The following is a 23,922-nucleotide window of genomic DNA, read 5'->3' as shown; positions in this document are numbered from 1 at the left end:
ATCCTGAATCTTTGTATTTGTGATCATTATGCTCATTTGCCTTCAGTAGCAGTAAAGCTCAGCTGGATGAAATACAATTGCCTCTGGTATATTTTTTGCAACGTGCTTAAGTTTTTACTCTGCTAACTATACATTGGAATCTGCTCTGGATCAATATTGAGTAGAATTCCATCACAATAATATCAACCACTTGTTTCATCTTGCCATTCCATAGCGAGACCAGGGCTTCAACAGGGTTTTATGTTGGATCATTTGCTTCTGGGACTAGTGGGTGTTTTAATTCAGCCATGGAATTTAGTTAATAGGGGATTTCTATTTTGCAAGCATATTTTAAATGAACTCACAGGATTTAAAGGAACAGTAGGCCATCTTATTTGTATCTTCTCAACAAGAGCAATTTGCTCTATATACTCAATTTGCAAGACAATTAGAACTTTGTACTTGCTTACAAATTCATTATTCCACATCCTCCCTCAATGCTCTAACAAGCAAACGTGTGAGGAACTGCACAATGAGTGTGATCTCACTTAAGAATGTGCAAAGCAGTACCTTATTCCATAACTTTCCAATGTCATTGCATGCCACAGCATCACATCTGCTTTTTCTAATGACTTTTAATAAAGCCATTAATTAAAGCAGAAAACTAGTCAGGTTAGTATTTGCATGCAATTTGCAGACTGAAATGAAAACCCTGCTTCCTGTAATATAATCTGAAGATCACTAGCCAATCAAAATACCCCCCCCCCAGAGCTACAATTCCCATTTCCCCAGGAATACGATTGTTAAACATCACTAGCCAATCGCTATACACTTTGGCACCTGCTTAAAACCAGTTTGTTTAGAGAATCCTGGATGTTGACGTGTTTTAATCTCTTTAGTCTAGTGTTAACTTTAATTATCTTTTAAATGTTTTAATTACTTGTTTTTAACTTTTTTAAATTGATAATTTTAATATTTCTTGTAAACGGCTTGGGGGGTGTTATTGCCATCAAGTGGTATATACATTTTGTTAAATAATAATTATTATTATAGCTGCAATGATGAAGTAGAGGGGAAAGGTGTTAAATTAGATTAAGGATTTAATGTAAATCTGGGCTTGCCCTTTACCATGGAAGGTTCCCATTTCCCAACTCATATTGCTCCTGTGCATGTAACCTATAGTTTAAGTTTTCTACAGACATATAGGGCCATCTAGTGAATCTTCATGTGACTCTTTATCATTCTAATGCAGATGAAACACCTACATTTTTTTAAAAAAGTCCAGCAGATGCTGCAGGAACAGGGTAAGTAGCAAGGGCACAGGGCAACTAGCAAGGGCACAGCCTTGCACCCCATTCTACATGTGCAGGGAACTAATGTAGAAGATAATGCTCACTTAATGAAGACATGATACTACCCATTGAAATTTTGTTATCTAACACTACCGTATGCTACTTTTATTGATTTATAGATCACCCTGCATTCTCTGCACGGCTCACAAGTAAAACAATTAAAAATTTCATCAGCTCAAAGATATTTAAATCAGATTTTGAGAAATACACTGCAAAATCAAACACTGTTATATATGTCACTTCAGTCACAGCCAGGCTTCAACCTTATTTACTTAGAATACCCATGCATACGTTTCAATAGGACATGTGGAAGAAAGGATACTGTTGGCTTGCATCTACTAGTGGCGTCTTTGAAAGAGATTTATATTTATCCAGTTTCTTTTCTGCATTTTAGAAGTATATTCATATATTCTAAAACATTACAGCTCTATAGTACAATCCTCTATATGTCTATTAGCAAGTAAGTCCCACTCGTGGTCAATAAAGCAATCCTAATAGTCCATATTAAAAACCTGCATCAAGATTCCAAATGTAGAAAAAAAAAATCAGCAATGGCAGCCCAGTTTTCAGCTTTCATTTGGGTGAATGAAAAGCTGTTATTTCAAAATTTGTTTTGAGAATAAAACATTGCTTTACATTTACATCTGAGAAACCAGCTACCCTTGTTATCTGATCCAAATCAGCATCTTCTTACACTGAAGAAAATATCCGATGGTCATAAACACGATCAGGAAAACTTACAAGCATCTGGGCTACATGTTAGTGGCACAAAGAACAGTAACAGGCACAGCAATAAGTTGTGGTAGGAGGGGGGGAAATCACCCAAAACTAGGCTGAGTTCTTGCCAAGTCCTGCCCCCCATCTCATACACCCAATCCCAAATTGTTCAGAAGGTTTCCTCCTGGATTGTCTGGTCATACTTTTTGGCAAGAGGTGATTACAGGGGCGGTAAGGGACAGGAAACTCTCAATCTGCAAATTTCCATAACTTAATGAAGCCAATTACCTTCAGCTTTATTCACATGCCAAGATAGAAATCCTACCAAATTAACTTGAAAAGAAATGGTAATGTTTGCTTGAGCTTCCAGCTTCATTACAGCTAGAATTACTACTATATATAAGCATCTATTTTGTAAAAGCCTTTTCTTGAACGGTGCCTGTTTTCCTTTTTTTTTTTAAAGAAAGAGAAAATAAGGATGAAACAGCATGATGTGCTGCAATTAGATGTGAACAGAATGTGCTGCAGCATAATGAAAACTCTGTGATGACTAATGGCACCTAGGTTATTTGGAATTATGAAAGGCATTCAAGTTTGGCAAACGGCATGAAGCTTCAATTTGGAGGACTAGGTGATTAAGAATGAGCACAAAGACCTGCAATAAAACACTTGTACTGAACAGTTTTAAATTCCAGTTCAGCTGTAGAAATTTTTTAATGAAACGTTTACACCACTAAGTATTTACATTTATTCAAATCTTTCTAAATAACTTGTACTCAATACAGTTATAAAGCTGAAGCAGAGCTCTATCATATTTTATTTACAAAAAGACAATACTGTACAGTCAAAGTATCACTTGCTCCTTTTTAATTTTTGAAATTCTCATCGGGCCACTGCTAGCATCTTCTGTGAAATTTAAACCTTATTCTTGAAAATAATAAAGGCAGGAATATAATCATTAACAATTAAATCATTTAAACAAGCTAACAACTTCCACAGATGTAGGCTCAGCCAACACTGCTCATTATATCAGTACCCACAACTAACAGAAGAGTAAACAGCAGCTATTATAAATGAAAGTATTATTCCATCGATCGATCAGGCAGCTAACACCCTACTGCTGCTATTCTTCTTCAGAAAAAGCAGGTTAGCCACACTTGTTCCTAATCTGCCAAAAGCAATGTGAAAAATCATAAAAGAAATATAAAACCAGAAAAGGTACAAGAGAATATTGATAACAATATTTGCATTTCAGTAATTTAGAAAAGATGAGAGTAAAAAAAGATGATTTTTTAAATTCATGACCAGAATTTCCAAAGGATGTCTGGCTTTCCATAAGTATTCTCCTTCCTCAGGTGTCTGCATTTTCAACCTCTAGGACACTGGGAAACACGTGTTTTTAACCAGACAACTCCAGCAGTGATTCAACATACTTCAAGTGTCAATATGATTAGTAATATCAATAATAATTATTCAGCCAATGTTGTGAAGAGATGCAAAACTTGATTCAACTACAGATAATCGTTGCTCCAATGCCTTCAAAATCGTTTCTGCCTGTTAAGTAAGGGGCGAGAAACATTTTAGTTTACATTAGATGTTGCACATCCTGCCTCCTCAATATGTCATGAGTAGGATCACAGAAGACAGGAATGCATGTCACCCTCCCCCATATGGTAGAGATCATAGAATCGCAGAGTTGGAACGGACTGCAAGTCATCTAGTCCAACCCTTTGCAATGCAGGAATCCTGCCCACAGCCATCCCTGGGTGGACTTGAACCACCAACCTTCTGGTTGACTGGCATCATCAGAGGATGACAGCATGATCTATCTTGTTTGGGGCTGCATTTGCACATTGATCTCCAGCCAGAACGACATGGAAAACTCAGCAGCTGCATGCATATTTCAACATATCTGCATCCCCAGTTGCAAATGACCATTATTTTCTCATATAAGAGTACAGAAAGAATCTCATGTCTCTTTTCTCCCCCGTTTCCCTTAACAAGTTCTACTGTGTTTTTTAAGAAGAGGGATTTTAAGAAGGAACCATCATCACACCATCTTTCACATCTGAAAAAAGTAAAACATAAAACATAAAATAACCATCTTACCCTTCCTAGTGACTCTTCTAAACTAGCTCGACTTTCAAGCGTTAGAGGCTCTTCATCAATTTCAGCTTTTTGTTCCGAGGACCCTAGGGTATAACTTGGAAATTGTACAGTTATAAGTAACATCACAATCACCCAATAAAAGCGTGAGCATTTATTAACTGAATAATCATTTACCAGTAACAGCAGTCATGACTCTAGTTACAGGTAGGTAGCCGTGTTGGTCTGCCATAGTTGAAACAAATTTTTAAAAATCCTTCCAGTAGCACCTTAGAGACCAACTAAGTTTGTCAATTGGTATGAGCTTTTGTGTGCATGCACACTTCATGACTATTAATACTCAATAACTGAAATGCACACATTATTTACAGACTGGTTGGCCCCTTCCCACTATTTTAAGTAATGAGAACCTGCATTATAAGTAGAGCCTGCCAGGTTACCTGGGTGAAGGTCCACCTGAGAATGTAGGGCTATTTACATATGGCAGGTGATAAAATTCCAGATAGATGTATGACAAGTGATGATCTGCAGCAACATGTTCTGGTGCATCCCCAATCCCTAACAGGAATGTTCCTCTTCAGCCTCAAGGTCAAGCCAGCTCAGAACAGAATGTATGAGGGGCAGGTTTCTCCTCACACGGCCCCTTCATGGGTGATTTTAAAGAGTATTTTAACAACATTTCTGTTCTCCTTGATATTGCCTTGATAAAGTTTTATGATAGATTCATGCTTTAATCCTTACTTTACTGGTATAATTTGTAATACTGGTATTTGCTTGTACAGTTAACTCACAACTTGTGTGTCCATTTAACTTGCATGATTGCAGCTTTCTGCGCTTGGCGGATGGCAATATGCAATCACACATATTAAACGCTCGCAAGGCAGAAAGCTTAAAAATTATTTCCAGGCTCTGGGAGGATCTCACAAGATCTTGGATGTCCCTATGAGATCTTGCAAGAGCCTCCAGAGCCCACACAACAGCCTGCCAGAACCCAGTAACCATGTGGGTGGAATGAGCCATTTGGCACGCCAGCTTCTGGAAAAGGTAGGGATGCTTGCGTGGGATGTTCCGGGGTCGCTCTGACTAGGTGTCATTTTGCCTTTACATACAATTCAAGAAATGTAACCCCCCCCTTTCTTGCAAGTCATCTATATTTATTTTATTGACTTTTCTTAGCGGCCTTGGGAAGATTTCACCCTAAATATTTCCCCTTAAAGATATCAATGCATTCAATAATTAAATTAAAAGGGATAGCAATTAGAACTTTACAAGTGCAATGCCTAAAATTAATACCAACTGAACAAAATGGTCAGTTCTTGAAAACACCAAAATAACTTAATGATGCACTGCAATACTTATTACTGCGCTCCCATGCTATGCTTGTATTAATTTGCATAATACTTGAATTTTGAGCAATGCAGATTATTTATTTACAGATTTATAATCTGCACTTTCATTAAAAAATAGCAAAGTGGAACACAACGTATCAAAAATAGCAACAAAGAGATCAATAAAAACATCAATAAATACTGATGGGTTTAAAAAGAAAATGCATGTTGTGAAGACAAACCTACGGTAAATGAAAAAAAAATAATTCAAAATACATCTGAATGAATGGATGAGAATTACAGTTAGATCACAACCCTCTATCTGTAGTTACCCAAGCATGCATTCAAGGACAATTTTTCAATGGTTGCTAAGGAAAGTATGGTAATTGGATATGTTTCAGAGAACACAATGCACACTATTATCTCTGTGTTAGAAAATGCTACTTGCAAGCAATTGTCAATGAATTCTCATCTCTGGAAATGACGGGTATTTATCGCACAGAATAGTTAAACTTAAAGGATTGGGGGATGGGGTGGAAGTGGGGAAAGAGAGGAAGAAACTGATGTTTTCCTCATTGTTACCTAGCCGAATGCAAACAAAAACAAAGGTCAGTTTTGATTCATTTTTTTCTTCCATGGAGGAACAGAAAAATATTTGCGCTACTGTTCCTCCCCTCCCCGCAAAAAACTTTACACACATCAGAAATAACCTGGAGTATTGAGGAAGTTGTCCAGTTTTAAGAGTATTTAAATAATCAATTATCATCAGAAGAAAGGTAAACAGAACTATTGCTTTGCTTACCTTTCAAGAGAGTCAACATTTAAGCAAAATAAATCCCGTTTATAATCCAGATGTCTCGGAGTGCATCTGTAAATGCTTCCAAGGGTCATGTTGCACCCAGTGCAAAACAAGGTTTCAAGCATGCTGTAAAGCAAAGCATCACTTAGAAAATATGTAACACCATTTTAACATGTTCATGTTGTAATTCAGAACACATCAATGTACCACTTCCAGTGCAAATTAAACAAATGGCATAAAACAATTAGCGGAAAGTTGTTTTTTACATATATTTTAAATAAAAAGGATTTACCCTGTCCTTCTTCTGAGGAGCTTCTAGCAGCATACCTGGATTTCCTGCTCCTAGTTATCGTCACTAAACATCAGGAAGAACTTTCTAACGGTCTCCCTCAGGAGGTTGCAGACTCTCCTTCATTGGAGGTTTTAAAGCAGAAGTTGGATGGCTATCTGTCATGGATGCTTTAGTTGAGATTCCTACATTGCAGAGGGTTGGACTAGATGACCCTCAGGAGTCCTTTCCAACTCTACAATTCTATGATTCACAACACTCCTCTAGGTTGGTCTGTGTCTTAATGCCTGGCTCCAAAATCACTGGTATTCACAGCCAAGTACGGATTTTGTGGCAATGCAGTGAAGATATGAATTTAGTCTGAAATAGTTATTGCAATCAGACAGAATTATTTTATATACTTTGTTGTATTAATCTGGTTTGAAAAACCTAATACCATTGCAACCTTTTTTCCGGTTCTCCTCTTTGCTCTTCAACTTAATTAGATCATAAATCAAAGACAGCCTAGTGTGACTATGCGTGGGTGACCTTCCTTTACAGGGAAGGCCAAGAGATTACCACGGGAGTCAGAAGCAGCTGTGTGTGTGAAGTGCATGTGAAGGCCACTTCATGATAAAGAAGACACAACAACCAAGCAAGTCTGGGCAAAGGCAGGCAGGCAGGCAAAATGTAAAACTATGTGATGCTTTGTAATACAATGCCAGGCACCCTGGAGACAGCCAGCTTGGGGCCTATTTGAGAGATATGAGATAAGGGAGAAGCTGAACTGCCTTGGTTTGTACTGGGGCCCCTTGTTTATGGTCTCCAGAGGGATAGGCCAGGCATCCATGTTAGATAGGACAGCCAAATGTGTCAGAGGGATCACCCTAAAACCTGAAGCTGCTTGGAAACCCACTCCTATTAGAGCCTTCTTGTGCTTCCTGGATGCTACCCAGCAGAGTCCCCAGCCATGGTCTGATCACCCAGACCTTCGTGCTTTTGATAATAGCTGATTCCACCGCATTCAAGTCCTTGCTGGGTATTCCAACCACTGCATTACATTTTAAGAACCAGTCCTTCCGAAGCACTGATTATGACTCAATTAAAAGGCCTGTTGACCAACACATTCTTTATTTATAAATAAGTGTTAAAGGCAAGTTGTATATATTTATCTGACTGAAAGCAATATTTAAAAAATGGTTTTCTCAGGACTGTATGGGCACTTTTTTTAAAGGACTTGGTCATAAGGTGCAAATTCCCATGCACTGCATTCACGCAGGTTCACAAAAAACCAAAACAAATCAACTACTGTATTCATAGTGATGGTTAGCAGATGTGAACCAAACTCTTAAACCAGTTTTAGTATTAGTCAATAAGCAAAAACCATGTAGCTTGAATGTTCAAACAGATTCAAAACTCTGTGTGGAAATTAATTTTCTTGAACACTTGTAAATATTTTAAGCAGCGACAACTCAGTAGCAAGTACTGAAGATCATTAACCTATGTATTTTTATTATCTATGCCAGGCATCCCCAAACTTCAGCCCTCCAGATGTTTTGGACTACAATTCCCATCTTCCCTGACCACTGGTCCTGTTAGCTAGGGATCATGGGAGTTGTAGGTCAAAACATCTGGAGGGCCGCAGTTTGGGAATGCCTGATCTATGCACACACTTCCCAAAGAATGTCTCCTAAAAATCCTGAAAACACTAATGTAATAAGATGTACATTCCATACTTCCTCAAAGATTCAGTATGAGTAACAGATGGCTTCAAAAAAACAAACAAAAAAACTGCTCTAAAGTGGCTTCCTATTCCCCTTCCTAATAAAAAGTTGTCAAAACATATTGTCTATTAGCCCATATGGTTACTTTTAGGGCAAACCTTTCTTTTGACTTTCTTCTACAGCATAAAGCTCTATTGTGAGACAGATCTGTTTCATTTTGGGATTTTCACTGCTTACCAGCCATATTCGCCAGCTCGGGTTGAAAGTTTTTGTTCCTTGTCCACTGAAACATTGAGCGTAACATCTGAAAATCAAAAGATGTAAGATTAGTAAAAAAGTAGTCTCCTGTAAGTACTCCCAGCCCAATTATGCTATTTATCGCCAACACAGAATGGGAAAACACTGAAGTGGGTTGGCAAAAACCTCTGTCCCAACTAAGGGGCACAATAATGCCCACATGCTTTGGTCAACTGGGTGGCAAGGAGTAAGTTTAATGCAGATTCCAAATCACTTTGGAAATTCAAAAGTGGCTGGACACACACAAATATAGGATTGCAATGCTAGCACTGCACAATCTTTCCCCCGTTCTCCCTTTTAAAGTGTTTTGTTGTTCGTTCCGCAGCTTCACCATATTCATGTTATTTTATTGCAATGCCTTTGCTTTAAGTCGCTCAGATAATTCAAGTGATGGCGCAGCCTATAACCGCCACAAGAAGGGAGACTAAAGCACACGAGAAGGGCGCGAACAAAGCCAAGAGAGGAGCCACTGAATGCTGGTTTATTGGGGGGGGGGCGCAAATATTTGCACGCGCACGGGAAGGAACCGCGCGAGGGAAACCCGCGGTGCGGGCGGGCGCAGAGCGATTCCCAGGTGAATAGCCGCGCGGGCGGGCGCCTCGTCGCTCACTCTTCAACAAGATGCAGTTGGTGTCCTCGTCGTTGAACTCCCAGCCGAGCGTGTCTCCTACGGGCCGCTTGCACCCAGCGCACAGGAACACCATGGGCAGCTCCTCGGATTCCGCTTCCACTCCGTCTCCGGGCCCCGGGCTGCCAGGGGACGCCTCCTTCAACTGGAGAGTGCTGTCTTCCACCGGGAACGCCGCCATTCTCTTTCAAAGCCGCCCGCGCCGCGCCCCTCCCTCCCCTCCGCTCCAGCACCGGAAATAACAGACGCAACGCGGTGCCGCTCTAGCACGCAAACGGAGTCCTTCTCTTTTGCCTCCTCTCCGAGAAGGGGCGGAGTCGGTGGCCTCCGCGGCGTTCGAGAGCGTGTAGGAGCATGCGCTGTGGCTCTTGGTGATTTAGCCCCAGGGAAGGGTCTCGGTCGGGCAGGTTGCGTAGTTCACCATAGCAACGCGGGGGAAGCGGTTGCCTTGAGCGCTCTGAGGGTCCTTTGCGAGGTTGCATGGGAGTGATTTCTGAAATTCTGAGAGAAGTAGTTATGAAAGAAAAATCTAAAATACAAAGTCTGAAGATTTTTGGGGGGGGGAGGGGTCTCACATCCTTTTTGACAGACACGATTCCCAGTACCACCAACCAACCGCGAGAGCTGCAACTGCTAGTAAGAATAGCAAGACTATGCACACTGTGCAGGTTTTTAAAGCAAAACCTGCAGTGTGCATTTTCTTGCTGTTGAGATGGCAGTAGAAAGTACATCACACGCAGAGCAGTGGTATCACTGCGCCTGCAAAACTACTGACTCCAGTGTAGTGGAAAAGACATTTGCTGTTGCTCCTTTGTGGAGTCTCCAGTGCCCCCCCCCTTCCACATTCGTGTTTGTTTCGTAGTCAGTTTGTGGAAAAGGGAGATGGGAGGTTATTGCTGTGGATGCTTGTGGGCAACGATAGATACCACTCAGGGCGAGAGCCTGGCTGCATTGGAGAGGATTGAAAGGTGTTGAGTTGTTCATTTCCTGCAGTGATCACACTGTTGAAACTGGGAGTGAGCAGTGCTGTAGGTGAAATATGGGGTGCCAGCTGTTGCTAACCCCATTTGCTTTATTTTGGTGGGGTGGATGTCCTGTTTGTTTACCTTGGTAATGTGTTGGTTGTCCTCCCTGCAGTTTAGCTTTCTTTGTTTTATGACAGGGTTCTTATTTGACATTTTAATTAGTCCTTAATTTTTGTATATTGCCATTTTCCCTGCTGTGGGGTCAAAATATTAAATGAATAACAGGTTATGAATAAAATAATGATGATGATGATAGCCTGTCACCTGCTGGCATGGTTTTCTTTACCAACTTGGCTATGGGTCTTTTCTTATTACTTAGTTCTGCATTAGTGATAACATAGAAGAGTTAACAACAGCTTGTACTTCCCACAAGGAATTATCACATTTGTCATTCTGGCACCAGAGACCATCGTCATACACTGACCTTCATTTCTGCTGATTGGGTCTGGTATCTAGGCGTTCCTCAAGGATGTCTGCTCAAATGAAAAACTACACAACTACAGAATCTCTTTATAGGAACACTTAAGTACAACTCATAATTGTTGGTTGGGGTTAGAGCTGGCTAGGAGGTTGTACTGAGATGGCTAACAAGACAAATTCATCCAGTTTTACTTACGATTTTGAATATTACATGGATTATTTAGATTTACTTCCAGTTGATGCAGGAAAGTTGAAGGCAAACAGATGTAAGTATTGCTGTTCTTGTGTTATGTGAGCAACTAAAGCAAAAACAACAAAAAAGAAAACTAATCCTTTGAAAAGTTTAATGTTTTTGTAAACACACTTTCTGCATGTAAATTGCTTATTTAGATTGGGGTTTCTGACTACTGCATAGTAATTTGATGACTACCAAATTCAGTACCAGTCTTGTGCAGGTTGTCTACTAAGACAATCCACCTACTTCATTAAAACTCTTTTCCAAGTATGTATGCATTAAAATGGGATGGAATGTAATTTTTGTTTTCAAAAAGTTTGAATTTTTAATGACTTAACTGTTGGAATACATTAATATGTTTTGAACATTGTAGTAAATGACAACTTCCCTCTTACTGTTACATTAAAACTGAGAATATAAGTCATGCACTTCAAATGCTATACTAATGAAAGCAATGTTTTGCTATTAATTTTTTAGTACTGTATTTGGAGTTTCAGGAGGGTGTCCTCACTAAAAGCACTGCAGCCCCTATTACTTGGGAAAGAAGCCTTCCTTGAGTGGATGTAACATTGCTTAGTAAGAAAATCTATAATGAATGCCTTTATGATTTGTAAGGTGTTACACATACTGTATTTCTTTCCACAGATTCAATTGTCATAGCCCTTTGGATTGGACTTGCTTCTTTTGTGGCATTTCTTTTCCTTATTTTGTTCTATATATCTCGTTCTGGTTCTACACCCGTGAAGTAAGTACAATGCTTTGTGTTCTATAGATGAAAGGAAATGTAAGGTTGTATGCCCCTATGAAAGCCAGGACTTGGATGCAAAGCAAGCATCCTAGATTTATATCCCTAAGCATCTAATTAATGAATGCTTGGGCTACGTTGCTTCTAAAATTCTAAAATAATGTATCATACATTCCTTGCTTCCATTAGGCTCACAATGGCCTGGTTTGGATTACTGCTCCAGGGTTCCTACTGTGTCACTTCATTGCTGCTTGTATTATTTCTGAATCAGGGAACTGGGGCTAAACGTTCATTAACAAACCAGAATCATGATGACTTACTAGCTGACATTAAACCTTAGTTCCCCAAATCAGATGTAATACAAGACAGAAACCATTGTCTGAACTGTGTGCATGTCTTGCCTGCTATAACCCATCTCACACTATTTCTCTGAGGGGGTCCAAGTAGGAATTGCATGTTAGTGTTCCCAAAAGTATCTTCCTACTGGCCCTGGTGTCTATGAAGCCCTAATTCTGCATGAGTCTTTTAAAGAAGTAAAGTGAATGTAGAAAATCGATGAAGGGTGATGGCTTGAATTTTTTTCTATTTGTTTTTGAGTCAACCAACCATTCTAGCTGTGAGTCAGGTATTTTGGTTTTAGTAGGCAGGCATCTTAAAACATACATCAAAAGCCTTAAAAATCAGCTTTCAAAAATTCTGAAAAAAATAACAGTAAATATTTATTCAAAATACAGCTTAAAAATACACTGTAACTTTCATGATACATAATTACAAATAAGTTATGAGTTCTAAAATAGTTCTCTTTATGGCAGCCCCCCCCATCAAGATCTGAAAGCATGACACACTACATTTAAGATTGAAAGACAGGGTGATGAATTAAGAATGGGTAAATGTCTTTGCCGAGAGAAGCTATAGCTTCTTCAGGTTCCCATGTTGTTTGATCATCATTCTTTTGTTTACCATTTGCTGCTTCATGTATCAGTTTAACATGGGATATAAATGTGTCTGGTGGCTTTGCTCCCAGCCAAAGATCTCCAATGTAAACAGAAGTGAGGAATATGCTTGCACCTAGGAAATAATAAAATAATTGTCACAATCAAGATCTTTTCTTAAAAGCTTCTTAAAAGTTTATCTATATCCTGCATTTACTCTGCTTATTTTAATTGGCAGAGTTTCCAATACGTTTTTTTAAATGGAACAGTCAATACTTCATTAAGGGCACATTGGTTTTTTATGTTAAACAGCACTTTATCCCTTAGAATATTCCTTAACATACTCAGGCTTATTTAATTTCTCAATCAATTTTAATGTCACCAGAATATCCTATTCTACATTACTACCGGTAGTTAATCTCTTAGTATCTTCTGGAATTACTGTATTATACAGCAAAAGGCAAAATTTCAAGAAGTTTTTACGGGGGAGAAAGATTATATGCTTAGTTTCCCCTCAACATCCTTGCTGAAAATAACATTACCTTTCTTTGTTCTTTCTTCCTCTGTTACTGCCGAGAGGCAGAACCTTTCCACAGTCTCATGAAAAGCATTTTTGGTCAGGTTCTGGGAATCTAGTAGGTGCAGCATGATTCCATTAAGCAAAGAGAGATCACTCAGTTCCATGGCCTTCTCTTCACAGGCATTGTAGACGGTACTGTAAAGCTTAAATATACCACTTTTGAGAGTTGCATCTTTAAGAATCTCATTTACCACAGTGCTGTTTTGCAAAGCACTCTTTTCAAACCACTTGAAAGTCAAAAGTACATTTTCCACGTTGAAGCTGCTGTCGAGAAGAGACTTCACTAGCCATCTGAATACTAAGTAAGCAATCTTACACGTAAGACCAGGATTGTCATCTCCATTGTGCTCTTTTGAATGCTTTGCTGGCATATCCAGGAATACAGGTTCCCAGTGGAGAAGCACAGATATCAGGATAGATCTGCATTCTTCTAAATATTTCTCATCCCACTCAGGTGCTGCTTCTGCTTCTATTTCAATTTCATTCTTCTTCCGAACAAGTCGGGATGATGTTCGAAAAGGTGCTTGTGCTTTGTTTTTGTCTTTAATGTTTTCTGTAGTAGAAGAAAACAAACAAAATAATTACAACAATTTAAAGAAAAATGAGAAAAATTGAACTTTCTGAAAAGTATTTGTTGGTCTCGAAGCCACCAACATGAGTCTGACCAAAGTGCGGGAGGCAATGGAAGACAGGAGTGCCTGGCGTGCTCTGGTCCATGGGGTCACAAAGAGTCGGACACGACTAAATGACTAAACAACAACAATTGTGAAAAAATTTTCTCAGTGGGTACTTGGATGTCTCCAAGTTGCAGCGAGCAGATGTCTTCACATTGGTACAGGAGAGGTTTCAAAAGGTGCAAACTGATTTTTTTCTTGTCTGTGTGCAACCATCATCTTGCACCTGTCTTAACCTCTCCTGCACTGCTGTGAAGACATATGCACACCTAGGGAGAATGGTAATAAATGAATCAATTCAGTATTTATTTAAAAGCTGACAGTGAGACAGGACAGATAGAACCTCCTGCTGAATTGTGCTTATAAAGTTGAAAGTAACAGGTTAAAAGTTCAACCAAATCCCAACAAAATAAATAGCTCAGTTGCAGGAAGCCCAGACCTGAACATTTATCTTGAGATTATTATCACTCCATATATTTTGCATGAATGCAGCCAAAAATATTTTCTCTAAGCAAATCTTATTATAACCCCTATCTTTTAAATCTACATTAACAAAAGCAATTTCCCACTTTTTCCTTAATAATGAGAACTCTTTTTTTTTATTTAACCATCTCAGTGCTGTTTTATATTTGGGATCACACAAACTAAAATGGTTTCTGCTTCCACACAAGTCTCTGCTTCTTAATTATCCACCCCCACAAAGGCTCAGGAAAGGGAAAAGTGATTAGTTAAGGGCTTGACTGTCCTAAGCAGATCCTGGCAAACTGACATAATGAAACTCACTTAGAGCCTCACTTTATATAAAGAGCATATGGTGATGTTCTATTAAGTTTACCACTAGACAAAAAATACATAGTGCAAGGGAGATATGAAATCCTTTTTCTTGGATCATGTATGATGTTATTAATGAAGTGCATATATATTTTTAATGATTTCTACTCCTTTTTCCAACTTCCCGAGGAAGCCTGTCTGGGGCCAACAATAATATCTTTTTAGTGTGAGGTTAAGGACTTCCTCTTCTTCCATGCATTTGATGAAATATGATGAGCTGGCTGTTATGTTCAGTATTTTCAGAATTCAGCAGAAAATAGCTGACCTTACTTAAAACACATGATGTGTATAGAACTTACTAAGCAATTCTTTTGTTTGGTACTGTTGAGCAAATATCTGAAGAACATCTTGAAGTTCCACATCTTTGCCAATTATGCTCCACTTGTGCAAGAGAAGCAGAACATCTTTGTTGGAAAGGACATGCTCATTCACAGTGAATCTTCCCATTTGTCTGAAGGCCTCAAAAACCACAAGGCGGTATTCCAATACAGAACTCAACGTGCTGAAAAACTGAATCAATATGGCAGAATCCAAGTTGGTCCTATTTGGCAGGAGATGGAGAAAAAAAGGTTACAATGCTCAAGCCAAATGGTAACTAAACTCAAAATTTGCTTTTGTTTGGAAACAAGTGACGGTTTTTAACATTTTTGTCTGACACAAAATAAGAATCTGAGGAAGGTAAGACTGCAGCAAAAAGACAGCAGTGAAACATGAAGGCTACTGATTTGAATTATCATTTGTTATCAGGTTGCATAATTTGCTCTGGCTTGCATGCAATATTAACCTGTAGTTTAAAACTATGGTTTAGTGTGCATGAGCGCTTCGGTTCTCCTCCACTGTTACTATGCCCTGCAGGGGAGGATACAAGACAGTGCCTGGCTTGTCATGATGTGCAAACCTTGGAGGAAACAAACCTCAAGGCTGGGTACACAGTTCACATCAAGCCGGACTCTGGCTTGTTTCCTCTCCCATATCTTACAGTCAAGAGTGAGGTAGGAGCAGCATGCTTATAGGCATTAAACCATAGCTTATTTTAAATGATGCTTTAATGTCGCATATGAACCAAGCCATAGTAGGAATAACACTTCCAAACAACAATACATGTGCTAGTTGGGTTCAAAAAGCCAATTCATTTTCATGAGTATTGAATCTATTTCCTCCTTCCAAACATGGATACACTTTTCAGGCAGGGCTACTCAAGTGCTTGATGTACATAGCTTTTAGTTCTAGTTACAGGTAGGTAGCCATGTTGGTCTGCGTAGTCAATAAAAAATTCCTTCCAGTAGCACCTTAGAGACCAACTAAGTTTGTTATTGGTATGAGCTTTCGTGTGCATGCACACTTCTTCAGATATTTCGTGTGCATGCACACGAAAGCTCATACCAATAACAAACTTAGTTGGTCTCTAAGGTGCTACTGGAAGGAATTTGTTTATAGCTTTTAGTGTATGTCTTTCCTGAAAATGCTGGTACACAGTAAACAAAAATAAAAAGATAAATTTGTTTTACTGGTGAATGCATTGTAGTGAACTCAAGTAGCAAAAATTACACAGTATAAGGGTTAGGTCAAATGGATAGCTGGTCAGTGAAAAGAGACAAAACCAGGCATAACATCTTATTGGGGTGAAAATAACTCTAAGGGTTAAGAACTGCCAAAATTCACTGAGAACTAAAGCTCTGAAGAATTGCAGTGGCTGAAAAATACCATATGCAATAGTTTTGAGAAGGCATAGACTACTGAACGCTAAGCAGACTTCAGCAGTGCTTCCCCATGGCCCCCGCTCACAGCCTTGATTACAATTCAGAAAGGTGAGAAAGATATTTTGGAAAATAAATAAAAGCACAATGTATTGAAGACAGGCTCCCGCTGAGCAGAAATGATGAGTGGGCCACTTAGACATTAGCAAGTACCAACCAAGGCATTTCAGATCTCTGCAGATAAGCTAAAAAATTTTTAAAAATGATTGTTGCCATTTACAATGAAAAATAAAAGGTAAATTTTGAGATATTGCAAAAATTCAAGGTTCAATGAAATTTAATTACAGCTACATTATACTCTTGAAAACAGAAGGAAATACATACCTAATGTGTTTAAGAAGCATTAATAAAATGTGAAGAAATTCACTGACAAGCTGGAGAGGAAGGAATCTCTGATTCTCTAGTAGCTCCTTCGTATCAGGTGTTCCAAGTGACTTTTGTTTATCTCCTAAATTGGTTACCCAAAGAGTATGGACTAAAGAGATGACACTGCTTAGCATCTTGGATTCTAGAAACCTAGAATGAATGGGGGAAAAATAAAAATAAAAATAATAAGAAATGTTCCATGTTTATTTTATAGCAAACCAGATTACAATACCTGTAGTGCACCAAAATAGCATTTAAAAAAATAATACTTCTCAACCATTATCCACTAGTCCCATGAGCTGAGTACATAAAATGTTACCTTTAATATTGTCTTTCACCTGAGGGGAAAAAATTTAATGGAAGGGAAAAATCCAACACTGAATCCAGAGTGTATGTTCCTGTTGATGAATTTATTTGAAAGAGTCACTGTAGGATTTAAACCTCGAGTAGACTTTGAACATGCATTTAGGAAATTCACATTTCCCACATCAAACACTACAGTGTGTGTGTGTACTGAGAAATTGTGTGAAAACAGAAACTTTGTTCAACAGTTTTTCAGAGATGAACGCTGCAAGCCAAAAATGGGATCCCATTTCTTTTAATTCATACCAGTTTAATATGGGACCTAAGCTGAAGAGTGCCTTGTTAAAGGTAAAGCACAGTAGCAGCAACCATGGGCAGAACAACACAATGTCACTTTCCTACTAACAGCATAACAACCCTCAAAACCTCTTCATTAATCCCTGGACAATTTAAATTCAGTTTCAAGAACGGGAGATTCAGCTTTTAAATAAAACATTGCTAAAGCCAATTTTCTGACTATTACTCAGTTAGATTACATTTCAGAAACATATTAGAGGCCATGTTTTCTTCAACAAACAAGGATGACAGAGTGTTAATAAAATGTTTTCTCCAAAGAAGCAATAGAACACTCTGTTAAATTCCAGTTAATGAGCTCAAGCCTTTGCAGGCACATGGAGTACAGCCTCAGACTACATGGCAACAATAGTTAATAATTCTTAACTAAGTTGATAATTACATGTACAGGCTAACATTTTAACAGAATCAAAGTTTTTAAAGCATCTCCAAGTAAAAGGTTTTAAAGGGCTTAATCTGTTTCACTGTGCAACTGTATGCACGTTTACTCAAAAGTAAGTCTGTTCATTGAAGCTGGCATCCTTGTAAATGTTTTTAGGATAGCTGCCTTAGTGGCATACCATGACCTCTACGAGCAAAAATGCTTATCCTAATTTCTTGCTCTCTCGCATATGCACATTTAAGAAAGGTGAAAGAAATAATTTATTAAGCAATCAATCATGAATACTCTTCTATGCACCTTTTATCTAGTACAGATATTATCCAAGTTAATAGGCTGTGATCTCTTATTAGCTGATAGGCAGCTTTGGTGATGTATGCAGCATTTTGAAGTATTTCCAGAATCTGATGCTGAAAGACAAACCAAAAAATATATTATTATTTAGTTACATAAGACATCCTTAATAACTTTCATAGCTGCAATTTTAAGCCTTTGGGAATGAAACAAGGGGGAAACAACTAGATCTAATTATCTGCAAACACAATAAAAGAATTCTGTGGCACCTTCGAGACCAACAGTCTTTTGGAGTGAATACATCAAAGATGGCGTCACTCTGGAAATTATCTTCTCATGAATGTGGACAGAATCTACAGTATCCATCTGAACATTGTCTTCAATACTTCGCCTTAAAATGCATGCAAAATGGTACCATGATACCTCCAGAATGCAGGCAGACACTCTAAGGGTACTTGGTGACCTATATCTTGCTTCCATGTGTTAATATAGAGTACCCCAATATTTTTGGTTCTAGTGTTTTCAACAATTTTACAATACTCCCCCCTCCCTTTTTAGCACACTCCTTGGTCTTGGGAGTAGCTTGTTATTTTCAAACTTTGTCTCAAGCTTTCTAGTCATACATAATGACTAACTTTTATAAAATCTTACTAGCAAATACTGGGGTGAGGGGGGAAGAGAAACAGTGGATGAGATATAAAACAGTGGATGAGATAACATAAAGGCAGCGACCGATTGACGCACAATCGCGCATGCACACCAAACACAGAAGTGACCCCAAAACATCACTAAAAGGGTGGAACGAGGGGGAAAATGCTTTACGCAGGTCCCACAGACAAGTCTGGAATGTGACCCCTGCACAAAACAAGGACTGCTTATATCTTCATAAATTACGAGTAATTCTATGCACATTCACTCAGAAGTCAGTATTGTGTTCAAGCTTATTCTCAAGTAAGCAAGCATGGATTGCAGCCTTAGAATATTACATTGGTACCGTGTTTCTCATATTATAAGTCATGTCTTATAATCTTTTTTTCCTCAAGAAAATAAGCCTATGGCTTATTTTCGGGGGTGTCTTATTATTTTAAAAAAAAATTGCAGTATGGTACCTCCCCTGTCCGGCGCCCGGAACTGGCTGCTGCTGCGCTGCTGGGCGCGTTGCCAGCGCTTCAGCAGGGCACGCTGCTGGGTCCCGCCGGGTCGGGGCTTCACGCGGCGCGCGCTGAGGCTCTTGCCGGATCCCGGCTCGAAGCAGCGCACGCTGCGGCTCTTGCTGCGTCCCGCCGCTGGGTTGGGGCTCGGAGCAGCGCCAGCGCCAAGCGCCAACCCAGCGGCGGGACCGGCGGGACCTGCAGCACGCGCGACAGGAAGAGGAGGGACCAGCGAGTGGCAGCCGCGGCGGCCAATGAAGGCTCGGGCGGGTGTTTTTTGTCGTTGTAGCTGCGTCCCGCTGCGTCCCTCCTCTTCCTGTCGCGGCTCGGCGTCCGGAACTGGCTGCTGCTGCGCGCGTTGTCGGCGCTTCAGCAGGGCACGCTGCTAGGTCCCGCCGGGTCGGGGCTCCACGCGGCGCGCGCTGAGGCTCTTGCCGGGTCTCGCCGCCGGGTCGGGGCTCGGAGCAGCGCGCGCTGCAGCTCTTGCTGCGTCCCGCCGCCGGGTCAGCGCTTGGCGCGGTGCATGCTGCTGGACATTTTGGAGGGGCAGCAGCAGCCGGTTCCGGGCGCTGACAGGCATCTTCCTCTTCCATGGCGCCATCCAGACCTGCTCCCACCACTACGGCTTATTTTTGGGGTATGTCTTATATTTCTTCAACTCAGGAAAATCCTGCCATGGCTTATTTTGTAGGGATGACTTAAAATATGAGAAACACGGTACCTCGGGTTACAAACGCTTGAGGTTACAAACGCTTCAGGTTAAGAGACTCCGCTAACCCAGAAATAGTACCTCAGGTTAAGAACTTTGCCTCAGGATGAGAACAGAAATCGTGCTCTGGCGGCACGGCGGCAGCAGGAGGCCCCATTAGCTAAAGTGGTGCTTCAGGTTAAGAACAGTTTCAGGTTAAGAACGGACCTCCGGAACGAATTAAGTTCTTAACCAGAGTTACCACTGTATTACTACAGACTATGTTGAGATCCAAAGATAGCCACAGATGTTACAATTCTTTACACATTAAAGACTTAACTGGATGTTTTACTTTAATATATAACTGAATGAGAGTAGTTCTTAGAGGAAAAGTCTTCAATGTTTTCTTTTTGCTTTAAGTTAAAAGCTTTTAGGAGTATGTGTTTCAGTTGTATTTTACCTGGGAGGATTCATCACACAGTGGACTATGGAAGAAAGACAGAATGACATGGAAAATTCTCTGATAATCATATAGTTCATAGCAGTGTTTGTCTTTGAGTCCTTCCCCAATAATTGCAAGAATCCATTCACGCTCCATTCTGTGCTGGAAAATAAAGAGGGAGCATAAATTACTATTGTCACTTTTCCACTCTATTTCCACTCTATAGGAAAGTCTCCAACAGATCTGATAAAGATGAAGAAAGAAGGAAAAAACCACATGATGCTGCAAACAAGAGACATAAAAACCTAAATTCCAGATGTGCCAGTATTTTGTGATGCTGCTAAATATAATACACATTTTCATCATTTTTCTGCATTCAGAATGTGACTTCTTATACAGTCACAAGAAGTCACATACTGAATGGGGGGGGGGGGAGAGAATGCTCCACTTGCCTGTCTGTATCTTATCGCAAACACACAGATAACCAGCTTCACCATTTTTTCTTGTGAATGTAACATCCCATGCCAGCCATGGTTTGGTTTAGTTTTTATGTGTTTTGTCTGCTGTATTTTGTTATTTGGGTTATATGGCTAAAATTTAATAAAAAATACTTTTTTAAAAAATGATGCAAATATAGAATTTGGAATGTATTTCAAAACCAGCAGCTGTGGTGAATGGCAGAAGGAAAAAATAAAGCGGCCATGCATGAACAGAATTGCGTAACAGGAAGAGGCGGCTGCTACGTGAACACTAATCTCAGTGTCTGAACAATGACTCTTTTACCATGCTCAGAGTTTAGAAATGAAGATTCTACGTGCTGCAATCAAGTATAAAGACTATTTACATGGTGATTTGGTTACAACAGATGTACAACAGAAAGGAGATTCTCAGAATTACTTGACAGGTACCAGATTTTTGTGTACAGAGAACAGAAAGCAAACAATTGTGCTTTTCATGAATGACAGTTTACACTACACAGATTTGTATTACCTCTGAATCAAAACTGTAGAAAAGCTGAAAAAATCCAGGCACCTTCTTCAAATCCAAATACTGATGAGATAGAAGGAACTTGTTCAGCTTTGTGTACATATGCTCCTCTGGGAAGAAAACAGAATGGTTATTGTAGCATGAAAAAAATCCCTTATCATTTCCATTATTAAACTCAAGAAATTTCTATGCTCATCTTAAAAATCTCTCATTTTACAGCATGACAAGTCTGACACACATTTCATGATCACAAGGATATCTAAAATGGAAATAACAATTTGACTAAAAGCCATTGTTTTTCATTCTGAAACAAAACCAACCAAAATTTAACAGAAACAATATGGTTATCTTATGAATTAAGAAAGATTAGAGAGCAGGTGTGACTTGTTCTAGAATACCTGGCTTTAGCATTTGGTGGGCCACTCTCGAAACATACAGTGCCAAAGGGAAAGTAAATCTGAGATTTGGTTGTCTGATTCCATTCTGCACAACATTCATAAGGTAAACCAACTGAAGCACAAGACAAAAGGAGAGAAATAATTAGGAAATTGGTTGTATGATCCTATCAGTAACTGCTCAGTTGTACACACAGTCCTCATATGACAACACAGGAACTGCAGAAAGTATATGTTCATCATAGTATAGAAATTATACTCAATTGAATTAGAATACCTATCCTAATATTACTGAATGGAAGTGATGAAGAAATTATTACTAATACAAATGAATGAGAAATATCAAGTTCTGTATTTCACTCGTGGGTTGAGTCCTATACATAATTTGGAAATCTGGGAGGTGGGCAAGGAAGTTGCATAGTACCCTGAAAATCAGAAGCATATTGACATCTTTGGCAGTTAGCAATACAGTTATCCTAGGAGATGCTTTCAGAGCAAGTTTAGTCTTAGACATGTTTTCAAACCACTGCATACTTTAGGAAAGCTAAAGTTAACTCCTTACCTGCTTCTGTTCTCTAAACCGAGCCCCTTCCAGGTGAGAGCGGAAAGAGCTCAGGACATAGTATGCTGCTGCTCGCATGTTACTGTCATAGCTGCTAAGGGCTGCTACTGCCAGACCCAAGGCATTGATGTCAACAAACTTATGATATGCTACAACACATTCTACATAGGAGAAAAAAAGGGAGGGGAAGGAATGCTTTAAAATGTTTGTAGAATGAAAACTCAAAATCTTTTACAAGGAAATTTTTTAAAGGAAGACTAAATTATAGGTATGCACATTAAATCATAGCAATTTCTAGAAGAAGGGTGAATGAATGCCTGATTAGAAAATTGTCCTCTTCTATTCCTCAGCAACAAAGAATTCAAGATAGAATCTCTCTGAATTGCCTCTGCCTAAACAAAAAAAGACACAAACTCTCTTGCACCTGAGTTTCCAATGAGCCTTCCATTCTGGCACCACCCAAACCACATCTCTTTATAGCCCTCCTTCCCCTACACCGAGGGGACACATACAGGGTCAATTAAAACAGATCTAATTTCTCTTTACCATGCTTCTGTTTGTACCATGTGGTGTTTGATGCAGCTTGGTAATAAGGATCTCTATTTCTGTTTCATCAGTACATGTACATTTGTGGAGATGTGATTCTGCTTCAAGCTAGTGATTGAGAGTTTGGAACTAGAAGGCACAGCAGTTACAGCTGAATCTTTTTCCTATGAGCCACCCCTCTCCCCTTACTAAAAGAAAGATTCTGTCAACAAGGAATCTTGTTCCGTATTTTGGGGGCTAGCCCTAAATTTATGGAGTGGATTAATCTGGTAATAGGAGTATAGGTCATGGAAGGAAACATCAATGCTGGACCTGGCCTTGGCAAAATGAAACTTGACAGATGACATGCAAAACAGCAAGTTTAATTTATGTTGGACATAGTGTTTTGTTTACAAAACCTTGGAAAAATCAAGGGGGAACGGCTGCTGAGATAATGATCGGTTCTAGAGGTGTCTTTTTTTCCTTTTGTATTTCATTTGGGGCTTTTACGCCTAGGGAGAAGCAATTATGGAACATTTATTCACAGGAGACTGTTATAAACACATGTAGGATGCAAAAATATATAACAAAGACCCTTTTGGCCACCTGCTGTAATAGCCCAGCATGGTTGGGGTTGTTCCACAGAGCATGTTCAGAGTGAACGGCTGTCAAAAGATTCCATGGAGACAGCAGGTTCTTAAAAGATTATTTGAAGGATAAAAGGAAGGATTGTGTGATTGCAGTAAGTGGGAGAAAGCCTCAGGGAACTGAGGCAGCAAGAGAGGCAAAGAGGAACCAAAGCAAGATCTGCAGCTTGGATGGTGTTAGTGAGAAAGACTAAAATAATACAGGAATCATAATGGGGAAAATATCTGGTTTTGACTATAGTGGGGTAGACAGTCTTTAGCTGGATGCTCCCATGTCCTAAGCCAGGCAGGGCAAAACTTAGCCCTCCAGCTGTTTGGGGACTACAACTCCCATCATCCCTAGCTGTGGTGGTCAGGGATGGTGGGATTTGTAGTCCCAAAACAGCTGGAGGGCCAAGTTTGGCCATGCCTGTGACATAAGCAAATGCTTTC

At 39.6% G+C, this 23,922-nt stretch overlaps 3 protein-coding genes across 6 annotated transcripts in view; 1 reads left to right on the top strand and 2 right to left on the bottom strand.

The window, feature by feature from the left end:
• Positions 1–2,772: 2,772 nt before the first annotated feature.
• Positions 2,773–9,417, bottom strand: MIS18A (MIS18 kinetochore protein A). Its single transcript, XM_035114778.3, has 5 exons — positions 9,181–9,417; positions 8,511–8,577; positions 6,285–6,407; positions 4,158–4,251; positions 2,773–3,602 (listed from the first exon to the last, which is right to left on the bottom strand). The coding sequence occupies exons 1-5, from the start codon at positions 9,377–9,379 to the stop codon at positions 3,522–3,524; spliced, it is 564 nt and encodes a 187-aa protein (XP_034970669.1). The 5' UTR covers positions 9,380–9,417; the 3' UTR covers positions 2,773–3,521.
• A 154-nt stretch (positions 9,418–9,571) lies between these two features.
• Positions 9,572–21,000, top strand: MRAP (melanocortin 2 receptor accessory protein). Of its 3 annotated transcripts, none has more exons than XM_088667955.1 (4): positions 9,572–9,708; positions 10,543–10,909; positions 11,524–11,623; positions 20,601–21,000. In XM_088667955.1, exons 2-4 carry the CDS (start codon positions 10,804–10,806, stop codon positions 20,707–20,709), a joined length of 315 nt encoding a protein of 104 aa, XP_088524081.1. In that variant the 5' UTR covers positions 9,572–9,708; positions 10,543–10,803; the 3' UTR covers positions 20,710–21,000. The 3 variants fall into 3 exon arrangements, with proteins under 3 accessions (XP_088524081.1, XP_088524082.1, XP_088524080.1); XM_088667956.1 differs by having other exon boundaries at positions 9,594–9,708; positions 10,680–10,909; XM_088667954.1 differs by lacking the exon at positions 9,572–9,708 and having other exon boundaries at positions 9,887–10,909.
• The window catches only part of URB1 (URB1 ribosome biogenesis factor), a 52,167-nt gene continuing 40,562 nt past the window's right edge, over positions 12,318–23,922 (bottom strand). For both annotated transcript variants that reach the window (XM_035114779.3, XM_035114780.3), the window contains exons 31-39: positions 22,319–22,479; positions 21,760–21,871; positions 21,365–21,471; positions 20,393–20,536; positions 18,100–18,209; positions 16,722–16,913; positions 14,940–15,181; positions 13,098–13,688; positions 12,318–12,691 (exon numbers count right to left, since the gene is read on the bottom strand). In XM_035114779.3, the coding sequence (XP_034970670.2) occupies positions 12,474–12,691; positions 13,098–13,688; positions 14,940–15,181; positions 16,722–16,913; positions 18,100–18,209; positions 20,393–20,536; positions 21,365–21,471; positions 21,760–21,871; positions 22,319–22,479 (1,877 nt within the window). In that variant the 3' untranslated portion in view covers positions 12,318–12,473. The remainder of the gene's footprint in view (positions 12,692–13,097; positions 13,689–14,939; positions 15,182–16,721; positions 16,914–18,099; positions 18,210–20,392; positions 20,537–21,364; positions 21,472–21,759; positions 21,872–22,318; positions 22,480–23,922) is intronic.

This window comes from Zootoca vivipara, chromosome 4, assembly GCF_965207765.1.
Source record: "Zootoca vivipara chromosome 4, rZooViv2.hap1.1, whole genome shotgun sequence".
NCBI lineage: Eukaryota > Metazoa > Chordata > Lepidosauria > Squamata > Lacertidae > Zootoca > Zootoca vivipara.
Note: the sequence above shows the minus strand (reverse complement) of the source record. Positions and strands in the feature narration are given on the sequence as shown.